Genomic DNA, 25,121 nt, shown 5'->3' with positions numbered 1-25,121 from the left:
CTTCGAATAATACCTCAAAAAACATCTCCTTTAACAAATGCATTTTGATTTTTTTGTTTTGGATGATTCTGTTGCGAGTTAGAGTGTACACCGCAAATCATTTTTTTTTGACGCGGCTGAGAAAAATCTCATTATCTCGCTCAATTTTTAATATTTTTAAATCAAAATTTAAAAAAATATTGTTCAAATGTTGCAATGTTATATGCAAAGTGATAAAATAAATTAACTTTCTGCGAATCGCCAAAAAAAATTCTAAAAACATGCGTTTTTTTCACCGAATTAACTATACCCCCCCTTAACCTCAGGAACGAAAGCAAAAATTTCTTTTTAAAAAGAATAAGCAATTGCTTTGCGTGTATTGCTTTTGTTTTTAGGAAAAAATTGCCTATGTAAAAAACACATTCTGCCTATTATTTATTTAAGTGCAGTTTAAAAGAATGTATCACATTGTTGTATAATACGTATGTTATTAAACTATGTTACTGTTATATCACGTCCCAGTAACAGTGTTAATATTTCATTATATAATAGTTACATAATAATATTGTCACAGTGTGATATAATAATGTGACCTACTTTATTAATTATAACAAAATTATGTATTTATTATGTCACACAGTTTCGTATCAGTTATGTAACAATTAGAGAACGATGCAATAAGACAAAAATTATTACTCTGTGATGTAATGAATATATCACACAGTTATATAATAGTTATTTGAAAAAATTATGTAACTGTTATATCACCATCCAGTAACAGTGTTATATAACAGTGTTACTATCTCATTATATAATGGTTACATAATAATATTGTCACAGTGTGATATAATAATGTAACCTACTTTATTAATTATAACAAAATTATGTATCTGTTATGTCACACAGTTTCGTAACAGTTATGTAACAATTAGAGAACAATCTAACAAGACAAAAATTATCACTCTGTGATGTAATGAATATATCACACAGTTATATAATAGTTATTTAAAAAAATTATGTAACTATTATATCACCATTCAGTAACAGTGTTATATAATATTGTTACTATCTCATTATGTAGTTGTTACATAACAATATTGTCACAGTGAGACATAACAAGGTGCTTTATTTGTTATGTAACACTTACGTAACGTGTTTGCTGGGAAGAAACTTTCTTTTTCATATCACTCATATTTTCATAGTTGCAAGGAATATTAAAAATGAAAATTGTTTAACATTATTATTTAACAATATTATAAACAATTTAAGAATTGACAAGAATTAAATATAAAAAAATATAGTTCCTTCTTCCACCGACTTTTTTTACGGTTTTTGTAATGAATTTTTGAGCCGTCATTTTAAATTTCGAAAAAATAAAAATCTACACTAACAATCGTTATTTTCAGGTAATCTGTTCGCAGTTTGATGTTATTTGTCGTTTGCTTTTTTGTTTCTTAACTTTATTAATAATTTTTTTCTTTAAATGTTTTTAATTTTTTATTAAATTATTTTTCAAATGTTTTTAATTTTAAAATTAATGTATTGAAAATCATTAAATTCTTGCAAAGAATTTTATCAAAAAATTTGATAATAATTGAATTCCTTCGAAGAATTTCATTATTTAGGAAAATAATTTAATTCTCGCGAAGAATTTTGTTAAAAGTTTTTTAAATTCTAATTAAATTCCTTTTGAAGAATTTCTTTGAATTTTTTTTTAATAATGGAGTTCTTTTTATAATTTTAATTAAAAATTTTGAAAATAATTGAATTTTATGAACAATTTCTTTTTAGTGTTTAAAATAATCGCGTTTGTTAATAATTAAAATTAAACATTTAATTATTTATTGAATTTTATTAAAATTTTAGAAAATAATTGAATTCTATTGATATTTTTTATAACGAATTAAAAACAGTTGAATTCTTTCGTGAAATTTTTTTTTAATATAATTGAATTTTTGCAAAGAATTTTACTATTTATAAATATAATTGGATTATTTCGAAAGATTTATTTAAATTTTTTTTAAATTTGAATTCTTTCATGAAATTCTTTTGTGAAAATAACTGAATTTTTGCAAAGATTTTATAACAAATTAAGAAAAAAATTGAATTCTTATGAAAAATTTTTTTGAAAATAATTGAATTTTTGCAAAGATTTTACTATTTACAAAAAATAATTCAATTGCTTCGAAGGATTTATTAAAATTTTAGAAAATAATTGTATTCGTTCGTGAAATTTTATTAAAATTTTGTTTAAAAATAATAAATTGAAGTTTTGCAAACAAATTTTACTACTTATAAAAATAATTGAATTCTTACGAAGAATGTTATTATTAATGAAAATAATTGGATTCTCGCCAAGAATTTCATTAAAATTTTTGAAATTGATAAACAAGAATAATTAATTAGTAAATTAGTTGATAATTGAATTTTTTTGTAATGTTTGAATCTGAAATTTTTCAAAAATTTATATTTGGGAACAAAAAATGTTATAATTTGCATAATACCTAATAATAAATATTTAAATATTTTGTCACTTGAAATTTTTCCTGAAGCAATTTCCAATCGAAAATATATTTGTAATGTAAGGAAACCTAAAAAATTCGTCCTTTTTTTGTTATAACTTTTAATCCTTAAGTCAAAAGTTAATTTTGTTGTAGATTCTGAAAGAGAATTAAAAAATACGTAAGAAACACCATATTTTTTTAGCCAACCATCTTTGACAATGGAGAATACAAATTTAATTGAAAAAATAACGGACTTCTCGGACGAAATGTGTTTAAAAATAAGAAAAAAACTAACGTGATAAGAAACTAATACTTAAAAAGTTCAACCGAACGTGAAGATAATTAATTCAGGGCTCGGGTCGTCTTTAAGACTCAAAAAAAGTCGCTTTAGTCGCATAAATTTTCAACAAAAGTCACGAAAAGTCGCATAAAATTTCCGAAAAAGTCGGAAAAAAGTCGCATGAAATCTTAGAAAAAACGACAAAAGGAAAACACAAAATTGACAAAATTGCAAAAAAATCACATTTCTCGACAACAGATACATTAATATCTAACAATCCGAAATAAAATTTTTAAAAAATTAAATAAAATTCATAGCAAAATTTTAATTAGGTATTTTTAACATTTTTTTTAAATTCTCTTTAAAATGTCAATTATTTTTATAAATATTAAAATTCTTCTCCGAAATTCAATTATTTAAAAAAAATTGTAATAAAATTGTTCTCCGGAATTCAATTATTTAAAAAAAATTGTAATAAAATTCTTCACAGAAATTCAATTATATTAAACATTTTTTTAAATTTTTCGTCAAAACTTTATATATAATAAAATTCATCATGGAAATTTAATTATTTTCAAAAGTTCTGATAAAATTCTTTGCAAAATTCAATTATTTTCAAAAGGAAGAAAATTCTTGTCAGAAATTAAATTATTTTCAAATTTTTTTTAAAATTCTTCTCAAAATTTCAATTATCTTTATAAATGTCATAATTCTTCTGTAAAATTCAATTACTTTTAAACATTTTTAAAAAAAATCTGTTCAAAATTTCAACTATCTTTATAAATAATAAAATTCTTCTCTGAAATTCAATTATTTGCAAAAATTTCAATAAAATTCCTGACAAAATTTCAATTATCTTTATAAATAATTAAATTCATCCTAGAAGTTCAATTATTTTCAATTCTTTTTAAATTTCTCGTCAAAATTTTAATTATCTTCATAAATAATAAAATTCATCATGGAAATTTAATTATTTTCAAAAGTTCTGATAAAGTTCTTTGCAAAATTCAATTATTTTCAAAAGTAAGAAAATTCTTGTCAGAAATTAAATTATTTTCAAAATTTTTTTTTAAAGTCTTCTCAAAATTTCAATTATTTTTATAAATATCAAAATTCTTCTGCAAAATTCATTTACTTACTAATGTTTTATAAATTTATTCTCAATAATTCAATTATTTTTATTGAAAATAATAAAAAATTTTTTTTTTTTTATAAAGTTTTATTATATAAAATAATGATTTTATCACTCAGTCATGTTTTATAACAATTTTTTATAAGTTGTTTAATTTCAAAAAGATTTGAATTTGAATCTTTTGAAGAATTTGAAAGAAATTTGTAAATAAATGTAACCGGATATTTTTTTACTCAAACTTTTTCCTTTAAATTTAAAAAAATTTTTAAATTTCAGTCGCATTTTACTAAAAAAATCTCGAAAAAGTCGATAAAAGTCACATTTCCTTAGAAAAGTCGAAAAAGTCGAAAAAGTCGCACAATCCGAGCCCTGTATAATTAATTCGACACTGATTTTGATCCTTAAATAATTTTCGTCACTTTTTTGACTCTTGGATATTTTTAGTCATTTTTGATAGAATTTTTTGACTGTATTTTTTTAATCCAAAATCTGTTTAAAAATTCTTAATTAAATCTCATTGCTAAATTTAATTATTTTTTTCTTATAGAAACTCAATGAAATAAGTTTGGATTTTATATAAATTTTATAAAATTTTTTATATATATATATATTTTTTTTTTATATTTTTATTCTATAAATAAGTTTTTATTTTTTATTTTTTATTTTTTTTTAGTTTTTACACTGTTTATGAATTTACAGAGGCAAATGTTCTAGCAAGACAAACTTCGTAGAAAAAACTTCGTAGAAAACTTTCGTAGAAAATTAGTCTTAAAATTCATTAAATTGTTTCTTTCTCCACCTTTATAGAAAAATAGTGTTAAAATTCAGTAAATTGTTACTTTTTCTACCTTTGATTTAAAATAAAAAATTGAACTTACGAAATCTGACTTTTAAATTCACATGACATCTGGAACCAAAAACAACAAATAATTTTATTGAATTAGAAAAATTATTTTTTCATACAATAAATAATTAGTAAATTTTAAATCATTTCATAGTTTAAATAAATATTTCAATAAATTACTTATTTCATTAAGTTTCTATAAGAAAAAAATAATTAAATTTAGCAATGAGATTTAATTAAGAATTTTTAAACAGATTTTGGATTAAAAAAATACAGTCAAAAAATTCTATCAAAAATGACTAAAATATCCAAGAGTCAAAATTTTTTTCTTCGACAATCAACATAATAAAAAATCTATTTACAAAGTGGAAATATAGAAAAAAGAAAAAAAATAGAGATAGAAAATGAGCTCCAAGTTAATTAACTGTGAAATGTAATGAAGATGAACGATTACCTGTGCCCTTAATACATCTTCTACGCGACTTACGATTCCTAATCCCGCGAGACTTGGCTTCCTCGGGTTTTCCAATGCGCGAACGTGGTTGAGGAACCGGAATTTTAGGTTTCGATAAATTGCATGCAGTTGCTTTTAAATCGCGATTTTTTTCCTGCGACTCTTCGTGAAGCCATTGGGCAGCAACATCCTGAGCTGGTTCCTGCTCCTGTTCAGTGCGAGCCGGTGGAACTTCACCGAGAACAATTCGTCTCGATTCCCCTCCGACTGCCAGCAGCATTTTTCTTTTTTTCTTTTTTTTCTTTTATACAATTTCTATATTTAGAAAGAGTTGGTAGTTGTGTCACGATAAATTTATTGTTTTCCGCACAATGGTCAGGGTTGATTGTAAAAGAAAGGCGATCGATGACCTTTACTTATAACGATCCGTGTCCTCACAGATTTGCAACTGATTTCAAAGCTCCGAATCGTTCATCTTCGTTAGATTGACGAACTTCTTACAATTTCTTGACAATTTCCTTTATTAGGCCAATATTTTTTTACTTTTCCTCTTTATCGTAATAATTAATATTATTTTTTTCATTTGTAGCTAAATATTGAAAATTCATTAACATTTTTGAACTTTTTGAATAAACTGTTAAATCCACTTGGATCAAGAAGATAATTTTCAACAAGTTGCATTATGCTTTTATAAGATTTAAAATTTTTTCCTTGTAAACTTTCATCTCGTAAATATTTATTCCAGCAGGAGTGGTTTTTTTACAAATTTCCAAAATACGGGAAAATATTTCCAAAACAGTAACACTTTTGTAATTATTTCCAAATATTTATAAATACCTTCGAAATAGAATTATCTCTAACTTTTCTGATTTTACTTTTCAAATCCTCCAGTAAGTTTCTGAATTTTTTCTTCCAATTCAATAAATTTAAAGTTCAGGAGGTCATCTCATTTATAAGTCAGCATCCAGCGCTCTTGAGCGTAAAATAAATTCCATTTATTAACAGATTTGCTAATTACTTCTTTTTTATTTTTTTATGATTTAAAGGCTATTTTTATTTAATGTAGAGATGTAAATAAAAAAAAAACAAGTTGAATAAGCACTTTTTATTTTCACACAGATTCACAGAAATTCACAGAAATTCACTGGCTTGAAATGGGCAAAGTTTTTTGGAATAAAGATAAATGAGGTTTAAATAAATATAAATGTTTTATTATTGTGGAATAGAAATGTTGAGAGAAAGGATCCGACGAAGTGAGAAATGTCGCGAATGGAGTGTCGCGACATTATTGTATTTTGTCTAATGTGTATGAAATAGTCTGAAATAGTCCTTTGGCCCACATTTTCACTCAAGTCTAAGACTATTGATCGTCGACAGCTGCGCTTCCCTTCCCACGTTTTGCAACGCACCCGAGTGCGGCGAATCCTCGTTCAAATGAGTCATGTCCGTGAATATACATACCTTCAACCTTTTTCCACCGCAAATTCTAACCTTTATTCTTTCTTTCTTTTTCGTCTTTTTTAGATTTAATATCCCTTGAAGAAACTGACTAAAGTATTTTAGGAAAAAAACTTTAAAAGATCAATTTTAAAAACTTATTTGCAACGTTCGATTAAATTTTTTTGCAAACTTGATATCAAATTTAAATTTTGGGAGCTAAAAGAATCTGAAAAACATGTTTCAATCGAATTGAGTTTATTTAAACAATTTTATCGCCGCAGATTGAAGATTTTGTAAATCTGACATCAAATACAAACTCAGCAAAATCAGAAACTCCGGAGCAACAAGTTTCAGACGAATTCTCCAAAATTAATTTATTATCTAAAATTTTAATTGAAATTAATTTTTAAATCAATTTTTCAGGGTTACCACGCTTTTGCTCTTTTCAAATTCCCTGACTTTTCCAGGTTAAAAAACGGAATTTTTCCAGGTTTTTAATACGAAAATTATTCGAAAATATCAATAACTTCATTTTTAAATAAATATTATTTAATCATATATTTTTTCATATAGAAATTAAAATTTTCAAAAATTTGAAATTCAATAACTTATATAAGAATATTATTATAAAACATAAAGTGATAGTGATCGCTTTTTTCATGTTTTATAATAATTAAAACTTGCTACTTTGTCACTGTAACTGTTTCGAAAATTATTTTCATCATTACGATTATTCTCATTTCTATAGAATTTTCAACTAAAATTCTTCTTTAAGTCAATTTTTTAAAATAATTTTCCAAAAAGTTCTTTGAGAATTTTCATAACAATTTGTTTACAAAATTCAATTTTACAAAATTTCAATTACTCCTAAATTCTTTAATTAAATATATATTAGAAAATAAAAACTTTAAATAATTTCAAAAAAAAATCTCCAATTAAACTTTATCAAAAAAAAAATTAATAACACAGAATTGATAGTTAAAAATATGAAAAATTCAGATTTTCAAAGATTTTAATTTGAAACCTTTTCTAAATTCAATATTCAATTATTATCTAAATTTTTAAGTAAAATTCATTTTTAAATCAATATTTTTTAGAAAATTCTACTAGAATACAATTATTTAAAAACAAAAATAAATAATTTATTGAATAATTGAATATTTCTTAAAATTCAATTACCAAAAAAAAAAAAAAAATTTATCAACAAATTTTTGAAATAATTGAATTCTTTTGACGAATTTCAATAAAATTTTTAAGAACAATTACATTTTTCGAAGAACTTGATTAAAATTGTATCAAAAATAATTGAAATTGTGGGATGAGTTTTATTTATGAAAATAATTGAATTCATATGAAATTGAGGAAAATTTTTGAAAATGATTGATATTTTGCAAAAAATTTTATTAAAAATTTTTAAAAAATTGAATTTTGCCAAGAATTTTATTTAAATGTTTGAAAATAATTGTGTAAAAGAGTTTGATTACTTTTGAATATAATTGAATTGAAATTGAATTGAAATTCTGCAAAGATTTTTATTTTTTATGAAAATAATTGAATTCAAATTTTCAGAGATTTTAATTTGATACCTTTTTAAAATTCAATTATTTCTAAAAATCCACGCTATAATGCTTTCAATATTCAATTATAATCTAAAATTTTAAGTGAAATTCATTTTTAAATCAATATTTATTAGAAAATTCTACGAGAATTCAATTATGTAAATACAAAAATAAATATTTTTTTGAATAATTAAATGTTTCTTAAAATTGAATTTTCATATAAAGAATATTATCAACAAAATTTTTAAAAAATTTAATTCTCTTGACAAATTTTAATAAAATTTTTAAGAATAATTTCATTTGTTGAGAAATTTGATGAAAATTGTATTAAAAATAATTAAAATCCTGCGAAGAATTTTATGCTAATTTTTGAAAATAATTGAATCGAAATTTTGACGAGAATTTTTGTAAATTTTTGAACATAATTGAATTTTTTTAAAAAATTGTATTATTTGTGAAAATAATTGAATTCCTGAGACGAATTTTATTAAAATATTTTTTTAAATAATTGAATTCTTTTGTGAAATTTTTTTGAAATAGTAAACATTGAAAATAATTGAATTTTGACAAATTTTTGAAATTAATTAAATTTCTACGAAGAATTTTATTAAAATTATTTTGAAAAAGTAGGTATATTTTATAAAAAAAATTTCAAACATTTAATTTTTTTAATAATTGAATTCCGGTTAAATTTTAAATTTTTTGAAAAATAATTTAACATAGCATTTTATAGAAATTTTTGTTTAATAATTGAATTCTTTTGGAAAATTTTATTAAAATAGTAGAATATTGAAAATAATTGAATTAAAAAAAATGTTTGAAAATAATTGGAATTTTGTCATGAATTTTATTATTTTTGAAAATAAATGAATTTTTGTGATGAATACTATTATTTATGTAAATAATTAAATTTTGCAATGAATTTTATTAAAATGCCTGAAAATAATTGAATTTTGTCGAAGAATTTTGCTTTCATTTGATAATTGAAATGTTGACAATTTTTTTTAGACTTTTTAAAAATAATTGAATTTCTGCGAAGAATTTGATTAATTTTGAAAATAATTGAATTCTTGTGATAAATATTGTTTTTTATGAAAATAATTGAATTTTGCAATGAATTTTTTAAAAATTCCTGATTTTGACTTCAAACCTTTATAACTTTGACTTCAAAAAAAAATGAAATAAAAGAATGTTTATGGCAAGATTTACAAAAAAATGATAAAATCGAAAATTAAATAAAGTTAAGCTAATAAAAAAAACTATTTGGGGGTTCATGGGGTCGCTGATCATGAATAAGAAATCAGTTTTTCAAAATTCAAAATGGCCGATCCAATATGGCGGGCAAATTTTTAAAAATTGATCGGATTCGTTTGAAACTTGTTACTCGGCGGTTTTTCGAATCGCTGATTACGAATCTAAAATTAGAGTATCAAAAATAAGCTTTTTCTAATCCAGGGCAATTTTTTGATTTTACATGTTATATTTAGAATTCTGAAAGCAATGAAAAGCAATTATAAGATTTTCCTTATTCCCGAGGAACAAGTTTCAGGCGAATCTAAAAGGTTTTTAAAAAGTTCATATGCCATATTTGAACCGACATTTTTAATTCTTCAAAATGTCAACACCAGTATTAGTTAGATGTCTGTTTGCAATTTGGAACTAGTTATTTTTGTCTCCTTTTTTATTGAATAAAACTTTTACTCCCGAGTGGATTTTACTAAAATAGTAGTTTGCTTTTTTGTTTCCCATTTTAATTATAAACTAGTAAATGTTACGCGTGCGAAACGTGACATTTAATTTATTATTATGACGCAAATTACAAAATTCTTTTATTTTCTAATATAAATTTTTTAAGAATTTCAAATTCAAAATTATTTAAAGAATTCAATTATTAAGTACGTATAGTAATTAATTGTTATTGTTTATTTAATTTTCAAAAATTTTAATAAAATTCAATTATTTTGATAAATAACAACATTTTTCTGAAGAATTCAACAAATCAAATCAATAATCAAATGTTTTTAGAGTTGAGCTCTTTTCGAAATTGATGATACAATTAATAAAAAAACTCCATTATTTTTAAAAAATTCACAGAAATTCTTCAGGATTTTTTAAAATTTTGATAAAATTTTTTGCAAGCAGAATTCAATGATTTTCAATACATACATTAAAAATAATCTCTTCTCTATTAATTTAAAAATTGGAAACATTTAAAGAAAAAAAATTATTTAAAAAGTTAAAAATAAAAAAAAAACTGGGCAAGTGCGAGTTGCACTCGCACTGAAATGACGGGTTCCGTACACTAATATTTAGATCATCAGGTAAAAAAAATTTTCTTAAATAAATATTTTGTGATCAGATTGTAAAAATACACTAGTACACCAATTTTTAGATCATTAAATCAAATAATGTAAAAAACGTTTTTTCAAAAATTTTTCAAGGGAAGAAAAGTTTGCTTATTACTTGTTTGTTACTACAAACAAAGCCCTTCGATTGCTCGGATTTGTAATGAGAAACGCATCACTCTTTCATAATATAATAATTCTGAAAACGTTGTTTTACTCTTTCGTAAATGATTAAATTTAAGAGAATACAAAATAGGTTTTTGAGGTTTGCCGCTAGACAAACGGAAACTCCTTTCGATGCATCCTGACATAATTATAATAAATTGAGATCATTTTTCGGTATTCCAACTCAAAAATAATAAAAATAGTTTGCAAAAAAAAATTTGTCCACTAAGACGATAGTTTCTTAAAAAATTCTCTAATAGGGCATTGAATGTTAGAACAGATATTTAAAAAATTGATTGACTTATTGAATTTTGTAACTTAGAGAAATTAAATTTACCTTTAATTCACAAATCACAATTTTGTAATTCTGTAAATGAAAGTTTAGAAGATATGAACGTCAATTACTTATAGAAATAAATAAACTTACCATTTTCAAATGCCATTTCAATAATAGGAGAATTGCGAACTCTAATTTTCTTTAGAGGTTTAGGTGGTTTCTTGATACTCTCCATCAGCAATTCTCGTAAGGTAGCTTCCCTTTTCAGTGGTGCCAATTTTCTCTCAGATGCCTATAACAAATATTATATTATTAATCTGATCATCAACATTTTAATAAATAACATTATTGTGAATCAATAAATTTTAAACTTTTACATAAAATGATTAGCGTTCTAGAAAAATTAAATAGGTAAAAAAAAAAATTTTAATTCAGTACAATGTTTTAAATTTTGAAGTTAATAAAATTCTAATTTAATGCTCTGAAGATTAAAAAATTCAAAAAATTATTTAAACCATTATTTAAACAATTAAAAATAATTCTTTTATTATTTTAAATCTGAAATAATTGAATTCTAATAAAGAAATTTATCCAAAATTTTAAAAATATTAAATTTCCTGCTAAAAATTAAATTAAACTCTTTAAACATAAGTTAATTCTTACGATAAATTTAATTAAGATAATCTTCAAAATATTAAAATTCTCATAAAGAGTTTTATCAAAAATTTTGAAAATAATTCAATTTCTAAGATGAATGTTATAAATAACATTTTTTTAAATAATTGAATTATTTCGAGAAATGTTATAAATTATGAAAATAATTGAAATCTTTCTAAGAATTTTATTAAAATTGTATTAAAAATAAGTGAATTCTTATAAAGAATTTTACCATAATTTTTCTAGATAATTAAATAACTTTGGAAGATAATGAAATATTTTAAAAGTATTTAATTAAAATTTTTTTAAATAGTTAAATTCCTCAGAAGAATTTATTAAAATTATCAAAAATAATTGAATTTTTTCGAAGAATTTAATTGTATTGAAAATATTTCAATTCTCATAAAAAATTTAATCAAAATTTTTCAAAACAATTGAATTTCTGCGAAGAATTTTATTATTTAGGTAAAAAAAATTTAAATTTTTAAAAATATTTCATTACATTTTTTTCTTATAAAGAATTCTATTGAAAATTTTCAAAATTACAAAATTTTTGCAAATAATTAAAGTTCTTCAATATAATCAAATGTCTGCGAAGAATTTTATTAATTATGAAAATAATTCAATTTTCATAAATAATTTTATCAATTAAATTTTCAAAGTAAATTTCTGTGAAGAATTTTGTGAAAATTCTTTAAAATAATTAAATTCCTGAGAAGAATTCTATAAAATATGAAAATAATTGAAATCTTTTGCTAAGAATTTTATTTAAATTGCATTGAGAATATTTCAATTCTCATAAAGAATTTAATCAAAAGTTTTCAAAATAATTGAATTCCTGCTAAGAATTTTATAAATTCCGAAAATAATTAAAATCTTGCTATGAATTGTATAAAAATTTTCGAAAATAATTGGATTTTTGTGAAAAATTTTATATTTTTCAAAATAATTGATTTCTTGCAAAGAATTTTATAAATTACGAAAATAATTGAAATCTTGATAAAAAATTTAAAGAAATTCTCGATAATAATTGAATTTGTACGAAAAATTTTATCATATTTAAAAAAATTTATTTGTAAATTTATTTATTTATAAAAATAAATTACGAAAATAATTGAAATCTTGCTAAGAATTTGATAAAAATTTTCGAAAATACATACATAATTGAATTTTTGCGAAAAATTTCATCATATTTTAAAAAATAATTGAATTCTTTTAAGAAATTTTATTGAAATTGTATTGAAAATAATCTAATTCCTGCGAATAATTTTATTAAAGTTTTTGAAAGCAATAAATAATTCTAATTAAATAGTAAATTAGTTAATAATAAAATGTTTTAAATTTTGAATCTGACCTTATTCCAAGACTGAAAATAATATTCGGAAATAAAATTTTTTACTTTGCATAACAATAATAAATAAAATACGTGCGTTTTGCGCGTAACATTTGCTATAGTAATGTAATAAAAGAAATTACTTTTTTTAAAGGAGGCCTGCTCCGAATGAAATCGAGAATAATTGCACGTGCGTCTTTTCTGATTTGTGGTTTCGGTTCAGGTGTTTTCTTCAAATGATAACGTCGTTTTCGAATATCATCCATAAGTATTTCATACGGCGTTAGTTCAAATTCTGCTCCTTTCGCCATGCCGCGAATGGAATTTCGTCGACCCAAATCGTCTTCCACTTTCTTCAATTTCACGCCTCTTCTCAGCTCTCCAATTACTTGAACCCAGAACCTTGCCTGTCAACATTTTTTTTTTTAATTTCATTAGCATTTCAAGAAAATTAATCATGTATAAAACAAATTTTAAATATTTTTTAATAAAATTATTGAAACATTAATGAATTGTATTTATAAATACAATAATACAACAATTGGATAACAATTTTAAAAATTAAGAAATTAAAATTTTCTCCCATCTTCTTGTTTCCGAATCAATTCAAAAAGTTAATTAAAATTGTTTGACTTTTTGTTGTCCAATTGTGTTCGTAAATGACTGACATAAAATTCCAATGTTGATTTTCTAAAATCAATTTAAAAAAAAGTGAGAATAATTTGAATAAAATGAAGTGCGACAAAAGTGTATGATGCAATAGTTAAAATGTACTGCGTAAACCACATACTTGGATCGCTCGCCAAATCCTAATGTCAGTCTATATATAAAAAAGAAGTATGTGAATACAAATTTGTTTTTTGTATTAAGAAAAAAAAAGAAATGTTAACTTATTTCGTTGATGTCATTAATTTTATATGGAAATTTCACTTTTTTCATCAAATAAAATTCAAATCTTCTATAAACGATTTGAATTAAATTTATCAAATTAATTTTTAAATATTGGAAAATACATTTATCCGAATTATTACACAGGGTCGCCACAAAAATTTACTTTTGTTTTTCTCTGATTTTTTCTAATTTCCAGACAAAATTTTATCTTTTTCCCTGATCCTAAAAAATATTCTGCTTCACTCTAAAAATTCACTAAAGATTCACTCAAAAAAATGTTCTAAAACATTTATTTACGAATTTCTTTAATTGTAAAATTATTCAAAAACATCAATAACTGCTTTTTCAAATAAATATTTAATAATTATTATTTTTCCATAAAAATTAAGATTTTAAAAAAATTTTTTATTCCAACTTCGTGAAATTTGATAATTTATAAAAATTGTTACTGTAACTTGTTTAAAATTATTTTCATGATTTCATCTTAATTTTTTGGAACTTTTAATTAAAATTCTTCTCTAAATCAATTATTTTTAATAATTTTTGTCAAAGTTCTTTAAGAAATAAGAATACAATTATTCAAAGAATAATGAAAGTTCACCTAAATTAATTTTGAAATACACTTGTTCAAAATTTAATTGCACTAAATTTCGATTATTTGGAAATTCTTTAATTATAACTATTTATTAAAAAATAAAAAATGAAATAATTTCAAAAATTTGAATTAAATTTTTTCAAAGAAATTAGTTTTACTAAATTGTTAATTGAAAGTATTAAAGATACAGATTTTCAAAGATTTTAATTTGAAACCTTTTAAAAGTAAATTATTTATGAAAATTGTAAATGCAACTCTGTAAAATTCAATTTATAATACCTACTTTTGAAATTTTTATGCTTTTTTGTTTCCTAACTTTTTAAATGTTTAAAATTTTTAAATTAATGTACTGAAAATCATTGAATTCTTGCAAAGTATTTATAGAAAAAATTTGAAAATAATTAAATTCATTTTAACAATTTTATCATTATTTTTTTCAACAATTGAATTCTTTTGAGAAAAAGTAATTAAAATTGTATTTGAAAATGATTTAATTTTTAGCAAGATTTTTATTAAAATTCTTTAAAATAATTAAATTGTTTTGAAGAATTTATTTCAATATTCTTGAAAATAGTGGAATTTTTTAAAATAATTTTTACTGAAAATTTTAAAAATATTTGAATTTTATGAAGAATTTCTTTTAAGTTTTTAAAATAATCGTGTTTATTAATAATTTTAATTAACAAGTTTCCTATGAAATTATATTATTCATAGAAAATTAAATTCTTTTAAACGATTGTATATTAGAGTTTTTGTAAATAATTACAATTTTTTTTGGAAGATTTTCATTAAATTTCGTAAAAATAATGTAATTTTTTAAAATAATTTTTATTGAAAATTTTGAAAATAATTAAAATTTCCAAAGAATTTTATGAAAAACTTTTAAGAACAATCGATTTGTTTAGAAAAATTTTATTACTTTTTTAAAAATAATTGTAGCTGTTAGAGAAATTTTATTAAAATTATCTTGAAGATAATTGAATTTTTTCCTTGAAATTTTTTTTAAAAAATGTTGTTTTGAAATTAATTGAATTTCTCAGAAGAATTTTATTATTTACAAAAATAATTGAATTCTTAACAAAAATTTTACAATTTATAAAAATAATTTAATTGTTTCGAAGAATTTTATCAGAATTGTTGAAAGTAATTAAATATTCATTAAAACTCTTGATAATAATTGAATTTAAATAATATTTTTGAAAATAATTGTATTCTTTTGTGAAATTTTATTAAAATTGTATAGAAAATAATTTAATTTCTCAGAAACATTTTATCGTTTATGAAAATAATTGAATTCCTTTGCAGAATTTTATTATTTATGAAAATATTTTAATTCTTGCGGAGGATTTTACAATTCATAAAAATAATTGAATTGTTTCGAAGAATATTATCTGAATTTTTAAAAATAATTGAATTTATACTAAAATTCTTGAAAATAATGGAATTTAATTAATAGGTAATTAAAAAAATAATTGTATTCTTTGGAGAACTTTTATTAAAATAGTAGATATTGAAAATCATTGAATTGCTCTAAAGAATATTCTGTAAGGTTAAAATATTGTCAGAAATAAAAAAATTTAAATTGTCTTGTTTTCTTTTTGTGATTTCAAAGTTTATAAGGCAAACAAAAAGAAAAAAATGAATTCTTTTTACTATTTTCATATTCAGAATTTTCTTATGAATTCTAAAAATAAAATTTTTTCCCAGTAGTTTTAATAAAATTTCCTAACTTTTCCCTGACTTGTAGCAACCCTGTTATTGCAGTTAATTTTTAAATTATTATAAATTTAATGTATATGAGAATATAACTCACCCAGTCCGCGAAATCAAGTGAAGTTAATTCGCAAACTGTATCACAGTGTTTTGTACCATCTCCCGTGATTGAATCACGAAAATTTGATTTCTGCTTTTCGTAGGCCACTTTTTCGAGAAACTGCGATAATTCCAGAGCCTCTGTTACAAAGGCTCGAATTACAGCCTGATAATGTGCATCTGCTTGTTCATTATTGCCCACATGCCTTTCGCACATCTATTAGATTTCAAATTAAATAATTATATATCTACCACTATTTCTCAAATTTTGTAATAAAAAATAATAATTAATATATGTGATTAATAATTATCAATCAATTCAAGTCAGGCAAAAAATTTAACTTAACGTTTCGACAGCACCGCTGTCGAAATAATAATTAATTATGATGTTATTGATAATAATAGTATAATTATAATTATTTATTATTTTAAAAAATAAATACCAAAAATATAATACTCACAAGTAGAACATTTTGAAGGGAACACAATTTCATATCATTGGAATAAGAACCGTTTGAATTCTGTGCTATTAAATCATCGAGTTCCGTTTCTCCCGAATCTCGTTCTATTCCTTCGTCATCTGTTTCCTGTAATCTTTCCTCCTCGGGCCGACATTCTACCGTTAACAAACGTAATTTTAAGTATTTAAATATATTTTTCATAATTATCTTTTGAATGAAATTTTTATTTCTATCTTTAAGAACAAAAAGGTTTAAATTTAAAAAATTGTCTCAATTTATAATAAATTTTTTATTTTTATTTTTATTTTTTTGATTAGTTACCTTGATTGTCACTCGTCATTAAACTTATAAGTGTATTTAAATCTGGAGAAATTGGTCTTTCTTCCTCTTCTTCTAATCCAAAATCTAACGCATCAAAAATGACTAAACCCAATGAGAATACAAGCTGAAAAATTAGAGAAATAACATTGAATAAGTTAAAAGACAAAAACAAAGTTGAAGTAATAATTATTGTCTTCACATCATGAATACTTTGCTTTCTCATGAATGTTTTCTTTTTATGAGCTTCTAGAAAAATTGAGCGATTTTTATTTTTATATAGTTATTATGAACTCCTCTTTATTCAAAAATAAACCTCAGGTATTTTTCAATTTTTACAGAACCACCTCTTTTTTATTTTTTTATCATTTTTATTGCAAAGATGAGATTTTTTCCAGTAAATTTTGTTCAGTTAAAAAATTGAATAACAATGGGTTTTTAATAAAATAAACAAAAAGTGTTTAAAAAGTTGGTTTTTTTATATTCTTCAAAAACCCATTGTTCCATTTTTTAAATTTACATAATTTATTGGAAAAAATCTCAGCTTTCTAATGAAAATGATAAAAAATTAAAAAAGAGTCAGTTTTTGTGAAAATTGAAAAATAAGGTTTATTTTTGAAAAAAATAGGGATTAATATTTTTTCTATTTTTTGAAAAAAAAGTTTTTTTATTGAAAAGTGTAAAAAAAATGGTTTAAAATTAACTACAAAAAAATTTTAATCTCTCAAGTTTTGTCATCGAATTGTTGCAAAGAATTTTATCAAAAAATTTGATAATAATAGAATTCTTTCGAAGAATTTTATTATTTATAGGAATATAATTGAATTCTCGTAAAGAATTTTGTTATAATTTTTGAAAATTCAAATTAAATTCTTTTTGAAGAATTTTTTAAATTCCTTTTTAAATAATGTTTTTTTCAAATTTAAAAATAATCGAAGTTTATGAACAATTTCTTTCAAGTTTTTAAAATAATCGTGTTTGTTAATAATTGAAATTAAACAATTAATTATTGAATTTTATTAAAATTTTAGAAAATAATTGAATTCTTTCGTGAAATAATTTTGAAAATAATTTAATTTTTGCAAAGAATTTTACTATTTATAAATTGTTTCGAAGGATTTATTAAAAGTTTAGAAAATAATTGAATGTTTTCAAAAAATATTATTAAATATTGAATTCTTTCATGAAATTTTCTTAAAATAGTATTAAAAATAATTGAATTCGATTGCAATTATTTATAACGAATTAAGAAAAAATTGAATTCTTTCGTTTAATTTTTTTTAATATAATTGAATTTTTGAAAAGAATTTTACTATATTTATAAAAATAATAGAATTGTTTCTAAGGATTTATTACAATTTTGGGAAATAATTTAATTTTTTCGAAAAATATTATTAAAATGTTTTAAAAAATTGAATTCTTTCATGAAATAAAAACAAAAGAAACAAAATATTAAGACTAAGATGATAATTTAGTACGGAAAAACAACAGTCACTTTCTTCAAAATTTACAATTCTTAAAAGGTCACTAACATTAAGTTGCATCATAACAGAATGTTCAATAATAGGTCAAAAGATGCGTCTCGAAATATTTCTAAAAATTTAATGTAACAAGTACGTAAAATTATTTACATATTCAGACTGATTTTTTTTAATATAATTTTTTGATTCCTGAGGTCTGAAAATGTAAAAAATTAAATTTGAATATTTTTTAAATAATTATTAAAACAATACTTCCATGAGAAAGCAATATAATAGAAATATGTAGAAAAAGGCATTCTTCATTATTCAAAATACTTACTTCCTTTTCCGAAACAGGTGAACAACTGGAATCTGAAAAAAGAAAATTTGTAATTTTAAAAAAGTGTAAAAAAATGTGTAGTATAAATAGCTTTACATTTTGCTACCTTTTTAAATATTTAAAAGTAGATAACGTTATAATTGTTTTTAAGCATTTAATATACAATTTAATATTATAATTTAATTAAAATGATTAATCCAAAACTAAATAAAAATAATGAATATTCCTATTTATGTTATTTTTAATAGAGAATAAATAAAACACATAAAAGTTAAATTAAATATTGACTTTTATACCGTATTTAAAAAACAAATAAATACAAAACAAAAATCTGCGAATTTGATTAATGATTTGTGAGAACAAATTTAAGAAGAGATTTAAAATATACAAGAATTTTTAAAAAAGAAAAAATGAAATTTTAATTGGAATGAATGCAACTACTTGTAAAATATTTTAAGATTTGAAAAATAAAAGAATATATTATACATATCTTTATTTACTTTCTTGAATTAATTTTTTAATGTAATATAAATAAAAAAACAATTAAATTTTACGTAGTTATTTATTTTCACAGAATTCATATAATTCTCTTCATTGCAACTAATTATCGTTTAAGACATATAAATTTTTTGAAATTAATCATGGGTGTATCATTTCTAAATATATTCCAAGAGTAAATGATTCTAGAGCAAGATACATAAAGCAAAACAAACATTCTTAATCTTTCTTTTTAGTTAATGATAAACTCATTGCAATTGTATTTGATTCCCGCTATTTCGCTCATGAGAAATTAAACTTATATCCCGTATAAAAAAATTGAAAAAATAGTTGCAGGCCTCGAATTGACTTTAAGGCCCCAAAAAAATAATACTGCAACCTTTCCAAAATTTAATTATTTTTAAGAATTCTTAACTAAACTTTCTCCTCTAAATCAATTGGTTTTAATAATTTTCGAGAATTCAGTTATTAAAATACAATTCAATTTCTTATATAACAATTGTAGCTATCAAGGTGAACAAAGAGTAAAATTTTTAAAGAAATTCTTGGAAAATATTTTAAAAAATAAAGTTTTTGAAGAATTATAATTATTATTATAATTATAATTATTAAATAAAAAACAAAAAAGAATTTTTTTCAAGTAAATTAATCTTTAATTTTCATAAGCGTAAATTTTTAAGAAAATAATTTGTTACTTAAAAGATAATTGCTCAAAAATAACATGAATTTGAAGCGAAAACAAAATAAATCGTTGCATTATTTTTTTGTTTTTGTTTTTAAAAACATTGCGGATTTCCGCTTCATTACAATAAAGCACATTTTTCTTTGATTTTAATTTACCTTCTTGCAGGTAATTATAATTTTATTTTTCGAAAATAATTGAATTTCTTAAAAGGAATTTTTCACAATTTAATGATTACAGGACAAAAAATCAAATTCAAAAAATCCAAGAAAAAAAGTCCAAAATCCAAAATAAATAAAAACGTCCAAAATAAATAATGAAACATGTGAAAAAGACACGTTTTTACATTTTACGGTATGTACACAATCGGAATTTAAAATGTTAATGTGAAAATCGCAGGATTTTAAATATTTACATAAATAATAAAATTCTTCACAAAAATTCAATTATTTTCATAAATAAAAAAAGTTCTAGAAAAATTCCAATTATTCTAAAAATATTTTTAAAACAATTATTTCAAGAAATACAATTATTTTCAACAATTTTGATAAAATTCTTTAAAAAAATTCAATTATTTTTTTCAATATAATTGCAATTAAATTAGTCGATTAATTTAATTATTTTCTGAAATTTAAAATGTTAAGTTTACCTACTTTCGATTTAATACTTTCAATCTCAATTTTTTTCATTGGATTTTTATTTTCTTTGGACATTTTAAACAGGACAAAAAATCTAAATAATAAGTCCAAAGTGAAAATATTTTTTTTTTTTACTTTTTTGGATTTCATTTACTTTGGATTTTTTGGTTTAGACTTCTTGTCTGGATACCCAATTTAATAAACGAATCAATTTTCGAAGAATTTGAATTAAAAGTTTTGAAATTATTGTTTTACTTTAAAATTTTAATAATTCTAAAAAATTTGAAATCTTTTCCTATTGGGCAAGAAAGTAAGTTAAAATTTAAAAAAAATAATTGAAATTTTCTATTTCTCACCTCTATCAAAGTCCATTTGAACACTTCCATCCTTGTGCAATAAAAGATGAGATGAATCGGATAATGTGCGATATTCATTTTGTGAAAGATTTAGAAATGTTTTAGCAGCTTGATAGCATAATGCCCAGGCCTGTTCTTGGCTTATTGGTCCATTGAATGAAAGCAAGACATCTTTCAAATTGAGGCAATTGTTCGAATCAAGTTTGCATTTAGGCTTTTTCGTTCTCTTCATCTTTGAATTAACTCTCGAGAAATTTCCTCCCAAGTTCCTCATGCCTCCGCTAGATTTTGCTTCGTTGCTTGTCATAATATTTTAACGATTAAAATCAATTTCACAGTTTGCAAAATCTGTAAATTAAAACATCATTTTCATTATTTATCCCTTTAAATTATTATTAAAAATAATTTTAATTAACATACAGAATTTAATTAACAAAAATTAAAAATTTAATTTTTAAAATTAATATCAATAAACTTCAAGTGAAATAATAAATAAAATAGATTTATTATTGAAATTACAATTTTAATCACTTATTAGTTACTTTTTTTGAGTTGAATTTCTTTTAAATATAAGGAATATTTATTAAATTCCATAATTATGGAACTTGAGAAATTAACTGAAATAATTTCTATCAATTTGTTGATATTTGTCGATTGAAGCAAAAATAACTAGAAAGGTTTCAATTAGAAACGTAAAAATATTACGACCCACTTGTTCTTGTATTTTAATCTTTGACATTTACCCACAACGATAAGTGGTTTCTTATCATTGAGAGTCATGGCAAACAATAAATTAAAAAAAAAAAAACGTGATAGTGAAGGTGGACAATAGTGTTCTTAATAGATCAATAGCATTTTTACTGTAAAACGAATGCGCAAATCTTTCGGAATTAGCAATTAACAATTTCGTGTTATTTCATTAATAAAGTACGTACATTCACTGAATTTACTAAACTTTGTAAAACAAACAATTCAATTTTGTTAATAAATTATTTTTAATTATATTTATTTATATTTTGTATGAACTTGTAGTTCAAAACAAATATTAAATACAATATTTTAATAATATTTAATATAATATATAATGCTTTAAACATTATTTTATAAATAATTTAATAAATTATCAATTACAAAAATTGGAATTTTTTTATAATTACATTCATAATTTGAATCTAAATAAAATAATAATTTTGCTCTATTTTAATATACTGTTAATTATTAAATAGAAATTTAAAAATTATTTCCAGTTAAATAAAATTATTAAAATAATTTGTCGAATAACATTATTCAGGCTTCGTACTCGATAATCAATTCTAAAAAAGTAGCAAAAAGTAACTTTAAGACTGAAGAAAGTAGTAAAAAAGTAACTATCGAAAAATTAAATTTAACGACTCAATTTTGTCATAATTTCTGAATTAAATTACATTCAAAAATAGAATAATTTCATTTAAATAAATATTTAAAAACCTATTACTTTTTTCCACAGGAATTAAAATATTTTAAATGATTTCAATGTAAAGCCTTTTTGAAATTTAACTATATATTTCTAAAAATAACAACTTTAATTCTTCTCAAATTCAATCATTTTTTTGTTGACATTTTTATATAAAATTATTCAAAACTTTAATCATTTTATTTCACAATAAAAATTTTAATATTATTACAATTTTACAACAATTAAATTTTTAAAGACTTGAACTAAAAAGATTTTTTGAAGTTTAATTATTTTTATAAATTCACGCGAAAATTTTTTTAATATTCAATTATCTAAAATTTTAACAGAAATTTAAATTTAAATTAATTTTCATTACATAGTTCTACGAGAATTCAATTATTTAAATAAAATAATAAATAATTGATGGAATAATTAATTATTTCTTAAAATTGAATTCTAATAAAGAACTTTACCAATTTTTTTTTAAATTATTGAATTCTTTCGAAGAATTCATTAAAAATTGTATTGAAAATAATTGAAATTAAATTAAATTTATTTAAAAATTGAATTCCTGTGAAAAATTTATTATTTATGAAAATAATATAAAAAAATATTTTAAAAAATAAATAAAATTTGTAAAAAAACAAATTCAATAATTGCTTAGAAGAAAATTTAAGTTCGTACGAGGAATTTAATTAAAATTGTACTGAAAATAATTCAATTTTTTTCAAGATTTTATCACAATTTTTAAAAATAAGTGAATTCTATCAACAAATTTTTTAAAAACCTTTTAAAACTAATTAAATTTCATCAAGAAATTTTATTCAAATTGTATTGTGAAAATAAGTGAATTATAAAATTTTTGATAAATAAATTCTTTCAAGAAAATTATTAAAATATACCATTGAAAATAATTGTTAGATTCTAAAAATCAAATTATATTAAAATTTTTTAAAATAATCAAATTTGTTTTGAACAATTTTTATCAAATTTTTAAGAATAATTTCTTTTTTTGAGGAAATCGATTAAATTTGTATTAAAAATAATTTAAATCCTGCGAAGTGTTGTATTATTTATGAAAATAATTGAATTCTTGCAAAGAATTTTTAAAAAAATTTTTTAAATAATTGAATTCTTACAACAAATGTTATTAAAACTTTTAAAAATTATTGAATTCCTGAGAAGCATTTTATTATTTATAAAAATAATTGAATTCTTGCCAAGAATTTTATAAAAATATTTTTAAATAATTGATTTTTTTATATGAAAATAATTGAATTTTTAAGAAGATTTTTATTATTTATAAAAATAATTGAATTCCTGAGAAGATTTGTATTACATTTTTTTAAATAATTGAATTCTTGACAAGAATTTTATAAAAATCTTTTTAAATAATTGATTTTTTTTCGAAAAAATTCAATGAAAATTGATGTTTAAATTATTGATTTTTCAATAATTGAAATTTTCTTTGAGAAATTTCTTATTTAAAATATTAAAAATAATTAAATTTCGTAAAATTTTTGAAAATAATTGAATCGTTTGACAAATTATTATTAACATTTTTTGAATTGATTCGAAGAATTTTTTTAAAATTATTTGAATTGCTGCTTCTAAGAATTTTATAAAAATTTTCGAGACAAATTTCTTTATTCCAACTATTAGCGAATTTAAAGTAATTAAAATTCTCAAGCACAGAAAGAAGCATCTTTTATTGTCACAAATTTATAAAAAAAGTATCCAAATAATAGCAAATCGTAAAAAATTGTAAATAATATGTTTTAGTAAATGAGTACGAAGGCTGTATTATTAAATAATTACTATACAACTTTGAAACAAAATTGCAAAACTGTAATTACAATTTCAGACACCAATCAAGAAAACTTCTTCAATAATTAAACATTTGAAGGAAACTAATTGGACTGGAGACAATTAAAAAGAAAAAAACAACTAAATTCTCTATTGTCTAAAGAAATTTCAAGGACAAGAAAAAAATATATTTTATTTAAGATTCTCAAACTTGTAATAATTATATATTTTGTTAAATTTATCAAAAAAATTAATTATTTATTAATAATATACAATTTCAATCACTATTGAAATATTTTGAAATATTTATAAGATTTATAATTATAAAGTGAAACTGAATATTTATTTTGATAACAAACCTTTATAAATGTTGACCTCTTTGGCTTTGTTAAACTCGAAAACTGCAATATTTTTTAATTAAGAACATGATTAACGGACGAATATTTAACCACTAAGAAACAGATTGGAAACAAACATTATTAACATGACCGATAAACTTGACAAAACTTGACACTTTTATTACACATATAGTTTTATTCGAACATTAGGCTTATTTCCAATGATTAACACTGCAAATTTCTTGACAATTCTTCACCTCTCATATATTCAGTTATTAACTCTATTATTATTTACCCTATTTCCTTCAACAATTAATTATTAAAATGAATCGTTTATTCCCAACTTTTTAGGAATCTGGGTCGACAAAAATGTACAATCCTTTCCTATAGAGCAGTTTTCTGAATCCATTTAATTAAATTTATGCTGATGTGAAATTGACTTTAAGAAATACTGAACGTTCATTGGCGGACTGAAGAAATCCAGCTTTGTGATTGGTCGATAATGCGTCGTCACGTGGTCTT

General features: G+C 21.2%; 1 protein-coding gene across 1 annotated transcript in view; it reads right to left on the bottom strand.

Moving 5' to 3' along the window:
- Positions 1–25,005, bottom strand: part of LOC122502995 (protein spire) — a 37,534-nt gene extending 12,529 nt beyond the window's left edge. Inside the window, exons 1-8 of the mRNA XM_043613372.1 lie at positions 24,621–25,005; positions 21,021–21,368; positions 18,847–18,878; positions 17,050–17,173; positions 16,729–16,883; positions 16,269–16,484; positions 13,113–13,376; positions 11,130–11,271 (exon numbers count right to left, since the gene is read on the bottom strand). Of these exons, the coding sequence (XP_043469307.1) occupies positions 11,130–11,271; positions 13,113–13,376; positions 16,269–16,484; positions 16,729–16,883; positions 17,050–17,173; positions 18,847–18,878; positions 21,021–21,327 (1,240 nt within the window). The 5' untranslated portion in view covers positions 21,328–21,368; positions 24,621–25,005. The remainder of the gene's footprint in view (positions 1–11,129; positions 11,272–13,112; positions 13,377–16,268; positions 16,485–16,728; positions 16,884–17,049; positions 17,174–18,846; positions 18,879–21,020; positions 21,369–24,620) is intronic.
- Positions 25,006–25,121: the final 116 nt, after the last annotated feature.

This window comes from Leptopilina heterotoma, unplaced genomic scaffold (assembly GCF_015476425.1).
Source record: "Leptopilina heterotoma isolate Lh14 unplaced genomic scaffold, ASM1547642v1 Lhet_24, whole genome shotgun sequence".
NCBI lineage: Eukaryota > Metazoa > Arthropoda > Insecta > Hymenoptera > Figitidae > Leptopilina > Leptopilina heterotoma.
Note: the sequence above shows the minus strand (reverse complement) of the source record. Positions and strands in the feature narration are given on the sequence as shown.